Raw genomic sequence first — 13,554 nt, 5'->3', positions numbered from 1 at the left:
CAGCTGTTTGTGCTTTGAATTATTGCTCGCCCTGATTCCCTCGTTGAAAAGCTTCTAGAATGTTATGAGCCCATTAATACCCAGTCCAGAGAAATACCCCAATATACGGTCCATTATGTACCCTCAAAAGTTTAAATACCATCCATCCCACAAATTTCTCTACCCTTCTCTATATTCATTACCTGCTATTAACCAACTGCCACTAAAAATCATCCATTAGAAGCTTCTAAAGGGTCTCCTAAGTCAGCGTTGACTATAATTCACTAGAAGGTTTAACACAGGTTTGAGATTGAGCCTGAATTGCATTACAAAATTAGATCACTTGGAAAATATCAGTAGTATCCATTGAAATTCTTGTCCTCTATGAAACTTCAGGCTAGTTTGTTAGAATGTTCATCAGAGATTTGAAGCGGAGCGAAATAAGTGTTTTGGAAGTTTAATTAAGTTAATGAGAATGGATTTGCAGGGAGGGAGATGGATCAAGATTGTGTTCTTCTGTGTGGTAGTTTTGTTTATCAGGGCATGTGTTTGGAGGAGCAAAGGATTGTATGATCAGTTTCATGGCGGCCCTTCTAAATCCTCTGCCCTTTTTGTATTTGGAGATTTGGGGAATGTTAACTATATCAGTCCAAGTGTTGCAGCTCATGAAAGTTTTGCTTCATATGGCTCAAAGCTTTCTGGCAAGCCCACTGGTTGCTTCTCTAATGGCAGAACAGTATTTGATTTCTTAGGTAAACATTTAGATTTATTGGGTATCTCAGAAAACAAACAATTTATACGATTGTTCTTGTTAGTTATTTCGAATTATGCTTTTTGGCAAATTTGTGGATTTGATTATCTAGGGTGTTTAGTTTCATTCTGTTTGTAGTTGTTTCATCTTGGCAATAAATCATCTTTAATGATGGCAAAAAAACATACAATAAAATTCAGAAATGTTACTAAGATTATATATCAAAACTGTAGAAGTTTGACTATCCCAAATGACAAAATTATTTGAAGGCTGTTTAAATGTTAGAGATTATGTGTAATGGATGTGATAATCTGGTTTTGAATTTGGAATAACAGCCAGCATGATGGGAGTGGATTATGCTGCTCCATGGTTTCAACTTGGAGTGGTAAATGACATAACAAAGGATGCTGATTTTGATTCAAGTGGGTTGCTTAACTGTACACTTCAACATCGGGTAAACATTACCTTTTTATTATTATCAGATTTTAGGAATTTTGAAGTGATTATGTCTATACATTTCAAAAAGCTGATTTTGATCCCAATTTGGTGTGTGATGATACAGAATGGTGTTTCATTTGGGCGGCAAGTATATGAGTTCAGAAATATATTCTCCTTGTGGAAAAGAGAATTGGGAAGTGGGTTTTATCAAGTAGAGGAATTTCTGTCGGATTCAATAATTGCAGTGAATGTGGGAGCAAACGACATTGCAGGGAATTACATGGCGAATGCTTCTCTGAGCAACAGAGTTAGCCCTGAAGCCTTCATTGAGTCTTTATTGCACTCCTATAAAAACTACTTACTGGTAAGTTTTAATGGTTTGAGTGATAGTTTTATATTTAAATGCTTTTGCATATACTAAATAAAGCACTGTATTCGGCATAAATATTTGGTTTAAAAGTTGTCATAAATGCATTTTGATCAGCATTATGAGGGGAGGGAGTATGAAACTTGTATTTTTTCTGTCCCACATAATATTTTATTAGTCATCAAAAGATTGACCACAACTGGTTTTCTTTGTAAGGCCATCTATAATGTATGAAACCCTTAAAGAGTATGGAGGATGATATTGAAACCTTCATAAGTACGGGGGAGAAGGTTATCATGTCCAAGATAACCCCTCAACCTCATGTTTCTGTATCAAATAGTAAAATATAGATGATATAAAATTTTGTATTGAAAACAATAAAAGAAAAACTGATGATCAAATTTTTGAAAACTATTCGTTACATTGAAGTTGAATGACCCTATTATCATTGGAAATAATTGAAGTCATCAAACTTTACACTGTATAATATGATAATTTTTATATGTTTTTAAATTTGATTGTATGCTTTTTTAGATGTTTTTGTTACATTTTATGATACATCATTAGATGTGTGAAATGCTCTATAACCTTATTGTTGTTCATGAATGTTGCAGAGTTTGCATGAAATGGGTGGAAGGAAATTTATAGTGTTTGGAATTTCAGCATTGGGGTGCAGCCCAGGAATGCTATACTCTGGCTTTACAAAATGCAATGGTGGCTGTGATGAAACAGCCAACGAATTGTTTCAGCAATTTAACTCAGGGCTGCAGAAGCTCCTCCACCATTTGAACACAAATCTGAAAGGATCACTCTTCATCTATGTCAATACTTATGACCTACTCCTAAACATCATTCACAATGGAAACACCTTGGGTAAGAATTTCATTGAAAACATCAAAGTCTCAGGGTTTCTCATTACATCTTTTAATCTAAATTTATTTTTTGGGTTTCATGTAGTCAAATTATTGTTCTTGTTTTTTAAATTTTCAATGGTCAGTATCTATTATGTAATGGAGAATAACGATGTAGAGAAGTCTTTCTCCAATTCAATATTTTGAATTATAGTTCTTGTTCTTGATTTTCAATGGTGAGTCCTTAATGAAAGTGTAGAGAAGTCCTCCTTGAACTCAACTTTTTGAACTGTTGTTCTCATTCTTGGTTTCTAATGAGCATACCCTACTCTGTAATGAAGAATGACGGTGTAGAAAAGTCCTCTTGATTTTCTATTATTGTTCTTGTTCTTAGTTTTTAATGGTCAGCTCTCACTTTGTAGCAGGGAATGACAATAAAAGAAGTCTTCATATGACCCGATGTTTTGAATCATAGTTCTTGCTCTTGATTTTTAATGGTCCGTTCCTACTCTGTAATGGATAGCGACAATGTAGGGAGGTACTAGACCCCTAACATTTTGAATTATAGTTCTTGTTCTCAGTTTCCAATGGTCAGTCCTTCCTCTACAATGAAAAATGATGACCTAGAAAAGTTCTCCTTGAACCCAACATTTTTTGAATTACGTTCTATAGTCCATCATCAGACCGAAATAACCACTCCACAATGTTTATGTATAATTTAACAGTACAATTATATTGCATCTCATCTGAGATAAGCTTTTGTTTTTCCTTCAAGCCATGATGTTAAATCTGAAGATTTCATGAACTAAATCACAACCAGTTCAAATTGTATGAAGGTTTTTCTGAGACTCAATCAGCTTGCTGCGGAAAGGGGTTATTCAATGCCGCCCTGGGATGTGGACAGAGCAATGAAGTCTCAGTATGCAAAGATTCAGACAAGTATGTTTTTTGGGATGCATTTCATCTCACTGAAAGAGTTCAGAAGATAATTGCGGAGGAAGTTTGGAGCGGATTACAGAGTGTGATCTGAAACGTTCATGAAAAAAATTCTTACACAATCAATTTCAGAAACAGCAATTAATACCTCGATACAACTTTTGAATTTCAGAAATATGGTAGATTCCTACACTAGTTCCTCTACTATGTAGGCATTAATTGACTGGTGTAGGCATTACAGGCATTTCTGTAAGTGGGGACATGAGAAAAACTTTGTGGAAGAGGTTTCTTCAAAGTGGGGACAGAGAGAGCATTTATCAGCTATATGTGGGTTGGCATCCAACACCAATTGTAAATAAACATAAAACTTTATGACTCTTTTCAACAACTATTCCGACATTCTCAACTTTCATCATATGGGGTTTACACAAACACTGTATAATCCCAGACAAAAGTGACACAGAGATTATATAAAATCTGACCCAAGGATGTATAAAATTATTTTCTGGGGACAACATTTTTAAGAAATTGTAAAGCGTGTAGTTTTTCTTTTTCAAAATGTAAAGAAATTTAAAGCAAAAAGTATTGATGGAATTTCTGGTCTGTCATATTATTTGTGGGGCATCGTTATCTTTGATAATTTCAGAGCTTTTTAGATTGCACCAGCTCTTTTCTTTATGCATTTGGAGTTGGTTTTTCATATTTCATTGCTTGTTGCATCCTTTTCTAAATACCATTAATCATTTCACATAAAGATCAGTTTGAGCTTAGTTTTAGCTTCGGATCTTTCTTATTTTATTTAACGAATTTTAGATGACGTCATTGTTTAATCGAAATGTGTAATTGCAACTTGCAATCTTATTTAATAGAAAATGTTTATAATATTTTTTAATTAAAAATAGTACTCTTATAATTTAAGGTAATTATTTTAATGATTTATTTGAGTATAAATTGGTTAATTTTGTATATTTATTTATTCAATTTTGTCTTTATTTTAAGATAAGCGTTTTGGTATAGGCATATAGATAATGACAAAATATTATGCAAAGTAGGGTCCCTTGTTTTGTGCTATCCACCTACCTCATTGTATATATATTTATTCATCTACTAAACATTTATCACATTTCTCATAGTCAAGAATAAATGCACTTGATTTGACATTTTTCTAAATTAATTAATTAATTTAAAAATCACATAAGGTGTAATAGGGTACATTTATTTTGCTATATAGCCATCTCTTACTAACAAATCCTTACACATTCACCCTATCCACTTATTTTTTGTTCCACAAATCTTCACATTTATTTGTATGCACACAAAAATCCAATAAAACTTCTTATTACATTTTTAAAAATCTTGAGACCACCTTGGAATCTTTAACTCACCAATCTAATATAATTTTCTTATTCCATATTTTTTAAATCTTGAGAATCATTTCTAGACATAGTTAAAGACTCCTCTCACCTCAATAAGATTTTTAAAATTCAAATTTAACTAGTTTCTTGCCTTTATCCTTCTCATCTAGGGACCAATCACAAGTTTGTGCAATTTATTATTATGTCTCATGACAATAATCCATTTGTTTTAGGATTTGAACTACAAGGAAAAATCATTCACATCACAAAACATACATCAAAGGGCTTTAATAGGAATTAAATATTGTAGAATCACTTTAGGAACATATGGCTGACTTTTATTTTATTTTATTTTAATTGTTCAATTTTGAAGGATTGAGAAAGGTGGAAAGCCCTTGAAACTCACTCATAAGATAACCTAACAAACATATTTGCAAATAATATCTACCCCACAAATATTAAATTTCATATAATCCAATTGAAGGAACCTTAAGGGTCCGTTTGGTTTGTGGAATTAAAATAATCCAGATTTCTACAAATCTTGGTTTAGCCAAATCAAGGTTTTGTATATCTTCATTCTGATTTTTGAGATTTTACTGAAGCCATTTGTTTCACTTGGAAGATGCCTGTGAAGACAAATTTTTATGCATAAGCTTGGAGTTGAAGGCAAATTTCAAAAAGTAGTCCAATCTATTATTTTTACACTCCTTAAAAAATAAAACTAGGTTTTGATTTTCAATTCCTACTTTTTTTAGGAAGGTGGAAAACCTGGTTTTGAGGTAAATTTGGAAGTCCCGTATGTTAATTCCATTTTGCAAATTTGAAACAAACACACAAATTTTCAAATTCGGGTTTTGGAAAAGCCAATTCCTATCATCTTCTAGGAACCAAACAGACCCTAAGTGAAGTGAAGATATATGATTAGATTTGTCTGTAATTTAGTGTCGCACACATGCACACACACACGCATGCGCACACACACATACACACAAATGTTGGAAATAGAATGATGACAGAGTGACTGAGAGGGTGGGAAGGGGGGTAATCAGGAACCACTTAATTTTTTTTTTCTCTTAATCCCACTTTATTAGATTAACTAATCTACTTGCATGCATGGAACATAAAGCAATAAGAGAAACAACACCGTAACACTTTGACACAACATTTGATAACCCATAAACCCTCTAAGGAGAAGGTAGAACTAGGGTGGGGATGAAACCTACAATACTTCACTACTACAGTAATAAAGTTGGCCTGATAGGGCTTACAATTGATCACTTATGGTGATCTACTTGGTTAAGAGTAAGTAGGAATGCTAGGTCCACCTTGTGAAAGGATTTATACAATACAATAACATATGTACTCTATTAAGAGATTTTGCAAGGACTGTTAAATCCACTTGGTTAGAGGAATTAAGACTAATACACCTATTAGGATGAATCTGTAGGTTGATCTCTACTTTGCCTTATAATTCCATGATTCATGATGACTTGGATGAAACAAGCTATCGTTCATATATATATATATATATATATATATCGATCCAAATAGTAACTCTACATTAGGTCGACTACAATAGAAATTCAATAGTTTCAAAAACAATTACCAAGTCAGCTCAATGCTAATACTCGAGTGATATGTCGATAACTCAGGCAACATTGTGAACTCGGCTAATTTGGCACTCAGTTGACTCTAGATGCTTAGTTCACATTGATCACTCGGCTAACTCTATTAGCTCGGTTCATATTGCTCTGCCTGCTCGGTTCTCATTCTAAAACTGGAATGCTCAACTAACTTTGTTTACATTGGAGCTCGATTAACATTCTTCTGATTGGTAATACGGGTTATACTAGTGCTTGCTACTTGAGGGAGATCTCGGTTGCAGCACTAACCAACTTCCCATGATGATTAAGTGTTTTGGCACTAATTGACAATATGTCTTATCATAGGTTCAACAATCTCCCCCTTTGATATTAGTGACAAAAACACTTGTCATGCACAAAATCTTCAATCAAAATCTTTTAGCCAAACTCCCCCTTTATATGTGTGTGCACGCACGCCCAAACACATGGGCGCACACACACACACATGCAAATAAGGGAGAAATGTATATACAAGGGAAAAATGTATAGAAAAAGAACTATACATAAGATATGTAAAAAGGAGATAAACAAAAATAATTTTAAAAAGACAAAAAAAAAAAGTTAGTTGTAATCAAGTTGCAAAGTTTTCAATTCAAACCGAGTCCCAGAATAGAGCACATACAAAGGTGGAGTTTGGCTAATAGATTTTGATTGAAGATTTTGTGCATGACAAGTGTTTTTGTCACTAATACCAAAGGGGGAGATTGTGTACCCTATGATAAGACATATTGCCAATTAGTGCCAAAATACTTAGTCTTCATGGGAAGTCGGTTAGTGCTGCAACAAATATCTCCGTCAGGCAACTAGCACTAGTATAACTTGTGCTACCAATCAAAAGAATGTTAATCGAGCTCTAGTATAAACAAATTTAGTTGAGCACTCCAGTTTTAGAATGAGAACCGAGTAGGCATAGTAGTATGAATCGAGCCAATAGAGTTAGCCAAGTGGTCAATGTGAACTGAGCATCTAGAGTCAACTGAGTGCCAAAGTTAGCTGAGTTCAAAATGTTTCCTGAGTAATCTGAAACCGAGTTGCAGAAGAATGTTAATCAAGCTCTAGCGTAAAAAAAGTTAGCTGAGCATTCCAGTTTTAGAATGAGAATTGGTTAGGCAGAGAAGTATGAACCGAGCCAATAGAGTTAGCTGAGTGATCAATGTGAATTGAGCATCTAGAGTCAACCGAGTGCCAAACTTAGCCAAGTTCACAATGTTGCTTGAGTAGTCTGCATATCACCTGAGTAAGCCATTGGACCCGAGTATCAACATTGAGCTGACTTGATAATTTTTTTTGATAATCTAAAGTTAGTTAGCTTGATATGGAGATTACTTAGGAAACATTGTGAACTTGGCTAACTTTGGCACTTGGTTGACTCTGGATGCTCAGTTCACATTGATCACTCGACTAACTCTATTGGCTTGGTTCATATTGCTCTGCCTTCTTGGTTCTCATTCTAAAATTGGAATGCTCGGCTAACTTTGTTTACATTGGAGCTCGATTAACATTCTTCTAGTTGGTAGCACGGGTTATACTATTGCTTGCTGCCCGAGGGAGATCTCAGTTGTAGCATTAATCAACTTCCCATGATGACTAAGTATTTTGGCACTAATTGAAAATATGTCTTATCATAGGGTCAACAATCTCCCCCTTTGGTATTAGTGACAAAAACACTTGTCATGTACAAAATCTTCAATCAAAAATCTTTTAGCCAAACTCCCCCTTTGTATGTGCTCTATTTTGTGACTCGGTTTGAATTGAAAACTTTGCACTTAGTTACAACTAACTTTTTATTTTTATTTTTTAAAATTATTTTTGTTTATCTCCTTTTTACATATCTTCCATATAGTTCTTGTTTGATATATTTTTCCCTTGTATATACATTTCTCCCTTATTTGCATGTGTGTGTGTGTGTGTGTGTGTGTGTGTGAGTGTGTGTGTATGTGTACACACACACACACACACACACACACACACACATATATATGTATACATATATATATACACACACACATCTATATACATATACATATATATATATATACACACATACATACATACATACATACATACATACATACATACATATATATATATGTATGTATGTATGTATGTATACATATATATACACACACACACACACACTTTTTTTTGTTACAAATGCCAAAATTTACAAGGTTATGCCAAAATGAGAGAGGAAATCATTATGTACCTTCAAAATTAAAGACACAATCTTATCCCAATTATCTTGTAATACCTTTAAGATGTGCAGATCTATCTGTAGTTCGACTGATAACTTCATCATATGCTCTACCATCGAAAGGTTTGTGTCTTCAACTAGTGTCTTTGCATGTTCAATTCTCTTCTACATAATATCCATATGGGGAAGCATCATACTTTGAATGTTTGTCAAGGTTGCCCTTATTCTAGCCTCTTCCCTTAACAATTCTGCCTATAGATCTATCAAAAATATAACTTTTTCAAAATGAGTTGAGCTTGAACTTGGGTTAAGTGCTAACTAACTAGCACCAACCTTTAAGTCCATATCAATATTAGCTAGTTTATCCTTGGTTTCCTTCGTAAAAATTATTATGTCACTCAATTTTACAAATAAAGATACAACATTATTTACAACATTCTCCAATGTACCAATAAGAGTGGATAACTCTACCTGGTCAATGGCAATTTGCTTGGCTACATTTTCTAAAACTTTATTCTCAATCTTCCTTTGTGCCTTTTCAAGAAGTTTTTCTTGGTCATCTGCCTCTTCATTGAACTTATGTACAATTTCAACTAATTTTTCAATGATGAGAACTTTTTCATTTACCTCTATAGAAAATGTATCTAAAACTATATCTTTAATGTCCTCAAGGAATTTTCTTCTATCCCTTTCTACTCTCAGCTTCTACTGCTTTGCTCATTTCTTCCAAAGTTCACCCATTATATCCATTTTCTCACCAAAGAGATTGTAAAGATCCCAATTTGGAATCACAATCTCTTCATCTAGGTCAATATCATCAATTTTATTTTATTTTCCTTTGACCTTGGTAGCTAATGAAGGTATGGTTTCTTTCCCTTTGCCTTTAATACTCTTTTCTTCATTGCTCAGTTGAAGCTTGACTTCTTGATCTTCTTTTTCAACTATATCCTCATCCTTGATAGGTAGTTGCTTAGTTAGGCTTGCACCAGGAGTAATTAGAGCCCGATGCTCAGTTACTACTAGGGTGGATGAAGGATTTTCTTTCTCCTCTTCTACCTTAGCTACACTCAGTGAAGGTGTAAGTTATTATTATTTTTCTTCCTTCTCTTCACCACTTAGTTGAACTATGTTCAACTTGGTAGTCTGCAGCTCAAAACTTGATGAGACAGGGGCTTGGCTTAGAGAGGATGGAAGAGATTCCATAACTTTTGTTGCTATCATTTCTAGATCAGATTCTTCAATGGTTTGAACCTCTGGCAGATCTTCCTCTTCCTTCTTATCATACATCAAAAATGTTTTTCCACATATTGGATGTGGATTGTACAACACCCTCAACTTTATTTGATAGATTTTGAAATGTTTTGAATCTAGGAGTCTGCCTTTCTTTATACTTTAAGATTGCGTCCTTTATTTCATTTACAAAGAGATTTGGCATTATCTTCCTTAGATTTTGTTCTCTAATATCCTAATCTATTTTCACTACATTAGTCTAGTGGTGAGAAACAACCTTCACTAGGACTTCAAGAGCACGCCCTTTGATTTCATTGGGGTCATATTTTCACTTTTCCATTTTTTCCACTAATACATCTTCAATCTATTTTTGCTCTTCTTTGCTTCTAGATTCATATTTGAAGTATCTGAAATTAGCCATGCCACTTCCTTCCTTTACTAGTTTCAACCTCTATTCAAAATATAGTGGGGGCTTCTTTACTAAGATGATCAATGTGTTATCTTCTTCTTCTTCTTCATCATCATCCTCATCCTCATCATCAAGCCTCAATTTCCTTCTTGACTTCCTAGGCTTGGTAGCAGTAAGCACATGAGTAGAAGACCTTGTATATTTTCTTGATGGTATCTTTGCTTTCTTCTTTGGAGGTTCCTCTGCCTCTTCTTCTTCATGTCGACTTTCCTCTTCTTCTTCCTCTTCTACATCATCACCTTTACCCTCGGTAAGCATGAGAGATGCATTAGATTTGTCAAATTTCTTCTCAAGGTTTTCCATCCTTTTCTTTCCTCTCTTCAAGATTTGAGAAATCTGAATCTCAAGTGAGATTCTGGTCTTGGCTTCTTCATAGGTTCCAAAATAGGTAGCCTTAAGATCCATTGGTTCATTGACAAGAGCTTCAATGATGTCTCTAGTGTCATCAATGTTAACTTCATAACTGAATGGACTCACCCATGCAATCCTAGGTTTGACTACTTAAATGTGAACACTCTCACAATCAACTAGGAAACATATGTCTTTCTCATAATCATGAATCAATTGCTTGGGAATTCTAAGCCTATTTTGCATTTTTTCCTTGAAGTTCTCAAAAAATGCATCCATGATTCCATCAAAAATCTCACCCATTTCACTAATGAACTCATTGATCTGATATAACACATGTTTTCCCTTCCTCCATACAACATTTCCCCTAGATAGAAAAAAAAATTGCACATAGAAAAATAAACATATCAGAAGTGAGCTAAACTTACATGGATCTTAGATACTTGGATGCTCTCCATGTTCTTGCTCAACTGAATATGCTTCAACTCGGCGAGATCAAATGACAAGTTTTTCTTCACCACTTCATATGATAGGTCAATTGCTTCATAAGGAACATTGTTGGTTTGGCTTAAACTGTAGATCTTATGGGCTATCACATGAATACAAAATTTGATTTCCATGTTAGTAACATTATTTAGCTTCATACCTTTGCTATCTCATTTAGCCATGGTTAGCTTAGACAATTCCCCTTGAGCTAGGGTTTTTTTTGTCTTAGAATTTTCCAGCATTGGATAACTAGTAAGTCAATAGACCATCTTCTTGGTGATTATGACTAGTTTCTCAAGCCAGAAGGTCATGTCATGGACTTTGCTCAATATGGATTTGATCTATTTTATTTGAAAGTTCCTCAACATCATATGAAGGATGTGGGTCAAACCCTTGACTTCCAAATGCTTGTGTCTGAGTTTCAAAGCTCCATTCTCACACAACACATTGTATGCTTGATCTAGGTCAAAATTACCTAACTATTGAATTGAATAGTGGTAAAAAGTCCTTACATCATGAATTAGAAGTACCTTTAGAGGGACAACTGAATGAGCTCCTTTGGGATCCTTCTCGTTAGCAATTGCATGGTACATTTTGAATTTGGGTGCTTAAAAAATTGCATTCTTGACCAACATGTCAGAACCCTTCCTGACCTTTGTGGATGATGAAGCTACCATAATGCTTAGTTAATGAAGAACTCTTGATAATCAATAGACTTGCCTACAACTTAGCTCGACAACAAATTCTCTTTTGGATTGCTTGGGGTTTCAAAATCTCTCTCCATGGTTTTCTCTTTGAATTCACTGTGAAAGAATAAACCTTCAATTTCACCTTTTATGGCCTCATAAATGCTCCATACTATGGAAGGTGAAATAAATCGGCTATATCTTCAAACTTGAAATTGACATAAACTATACATCATGAAGCTCGATTAGAACTGGCTGTCAACATGGGTTTGCTTAGTTGAGTCATATGACTTGGTTTAGTCACATAAGTAGACCTTACATGGTTATGCCTAAAGAGTAACTTGGTAATGTTTGATAGCTTAGTTATAACTAAGATTTGTCTAAGTTAAAACATGATTCTTCTATTTGTCCTAGTGCATCTGATATGTTGATTTATACTTTCATGCTTACTTATCTGGAATTGATGTAGGATCTTATATTTTATTCAAAACTCTAGTGGCCTCCTTGTATGTTTACTTAGAGGTGGTTGAATCACCTAACTCATTGACTTGGGTGTTAAGAACTTTAGAGCTTTGACTTGATATTTCTGGAGATTTCCTTACCCATTGTTGATTCCTTTGAGTCTTGATCTCACCAATCTTATTCTTGATTGTTTTTTCCTCATTAGTATTTATAGTAGCTCAGTTCATGTAGTTCCTTTCCAAATGACTGAGTTCTTTGCATATATAGCATCTTTTGGTAGGATTCCTTTTTCTAAAGTGAGTTCTTACATAGTTTTCTCTAGGGTGTCCATATTATCCACATAGATAACATTTGTACCATATGTTGTAATCCCAAGTTATAAATGCTCCTAGTATTGGTTCAATGTTCCATTGCTTTGTTCTACATTCAAAGGATTTATGACCTTTCTTGTTACATGTAAGAAATTTTCCTTCAAACTTTGGTTTATCTTTACATTCATTTTTTCTGTGTCCAAGCTTATTGCAACTATAGAAATTTCCATTGAATTTTGGCTTTCCATTACTCCAACATTTTTTTCATGAGTGTCCTATATTTCCACAGTGGTTGCATGAAGGCTTTTTGTTCTTTTGAGCTCCTTTTTGTGATGACTCTCCTTGTCCAATATAACCCAATCCTATTTTTCCTTTGTGTCTTTTCTGAGATAGTTCAGTCAATTGGTTGATGCTTTCTTGTGATCTCATTATTCTTTCATTGGTTTCATTTTCTACTCTAAGATCATTCTTGATTCTATCATTTTATGTCCTTAGATTGATGACTTCTTGATTTGTACTATTAAGCTGATTTATCATATATGTGTGATGTAGTGATAACTGGTGGATCTCATTGTCCTTTTCTTCTAGTCTTGTACTAAGTAATATTTTATGTTCGTTTTCCATCTCTTTATCATTTTCATCTTGGTTCTTTTGTTTCATGACTTTACATATCGTGACTAAATGAATCTCTTGTTCTATTTTCAATTTCCTAACTTCTTGCAGAATGAGTTTCCTTCCAAGTAGATCTTCTATAGATGCATCTACTTCTTCTGAACTTCTTTCTTTATTAATTTTTTTAATTCTTTCTTCTGTGTATAGATTTTCATTCATCTATACTGCTAACTCTTTTCTTATTTTTAGGGATTGAGAGAGTTGATCCTTCAGTTTCTTCATTTGTCCAATGGCCACCTAAAGATCTATTTTTTCATTCTCAATGACTTTCTCTAGTTTGTACACTTCCATTGCCTCTAATATTTTCTCTCAAGCTACTAAACTTCTAACAAGATAACCTTACTCTAATACCAATTTTTGGAAATGTAACGATGAC

At 34.0% G+C, this 13,554-nt stretch overlaps 1 protein-coding gene across 2 annotated transcripts; it reads left to right on the top strand.

Moving 5' to 3' along the window:
- The first annotated feature begins 310 nt into the window (after positions 1-310).
- Positions 311-3,916, top strand: LOC149533371 (GDSL esterase/lipase 7-like). Of its 2 annotated transcripts, none has more exons than XM_089805368.1 (5): positions 311-731; positions 1,066-1,184; positions 1,293-1,532; positions 2,150-2,408; positions 3,223-3,916. In XM_089805368.1, exons 1-5 carry the CDS (start codon positions 449-451, stop codon positions 3,414-3,416), a joined length of 1,095 nt encoding a protein of 364 aa, XP_089661494.1. In that variant the 5' UTR covers positions 311-448; the 3' UTR covers positions 3,417-3,916. The 2 variants fall into 2 exon arrangements, with proteins under 2 accessions (XP_089661494.1, XP_089661496.1); XM_089805370.1 differs by having other exon boundaries at positions 3,207-3,314.
- The last annotated feature ends 9,638 nt before the right edge of the window (positions 3,917-13,554 follow it).

Source organism: Cupressus sempervirens, chromosome 10 (assembly GCF_028749045.1).
Source record: "Cupressus sempervirens isolate cs-2001-9-10 chromosome 10, ASM2874904v1, whole genome shotgun sequence".
NCBI lineage: Eukaryota > Viridiplantae > Streptophyta > Pinopsida > Cupressales > Cupressaceae > Cupressus > Cupressus sempervirens.
Note: the sequence above shows the minus strand (reverse complement) of the source record. Positions and strands in the feature narration are given on the sequence as shown.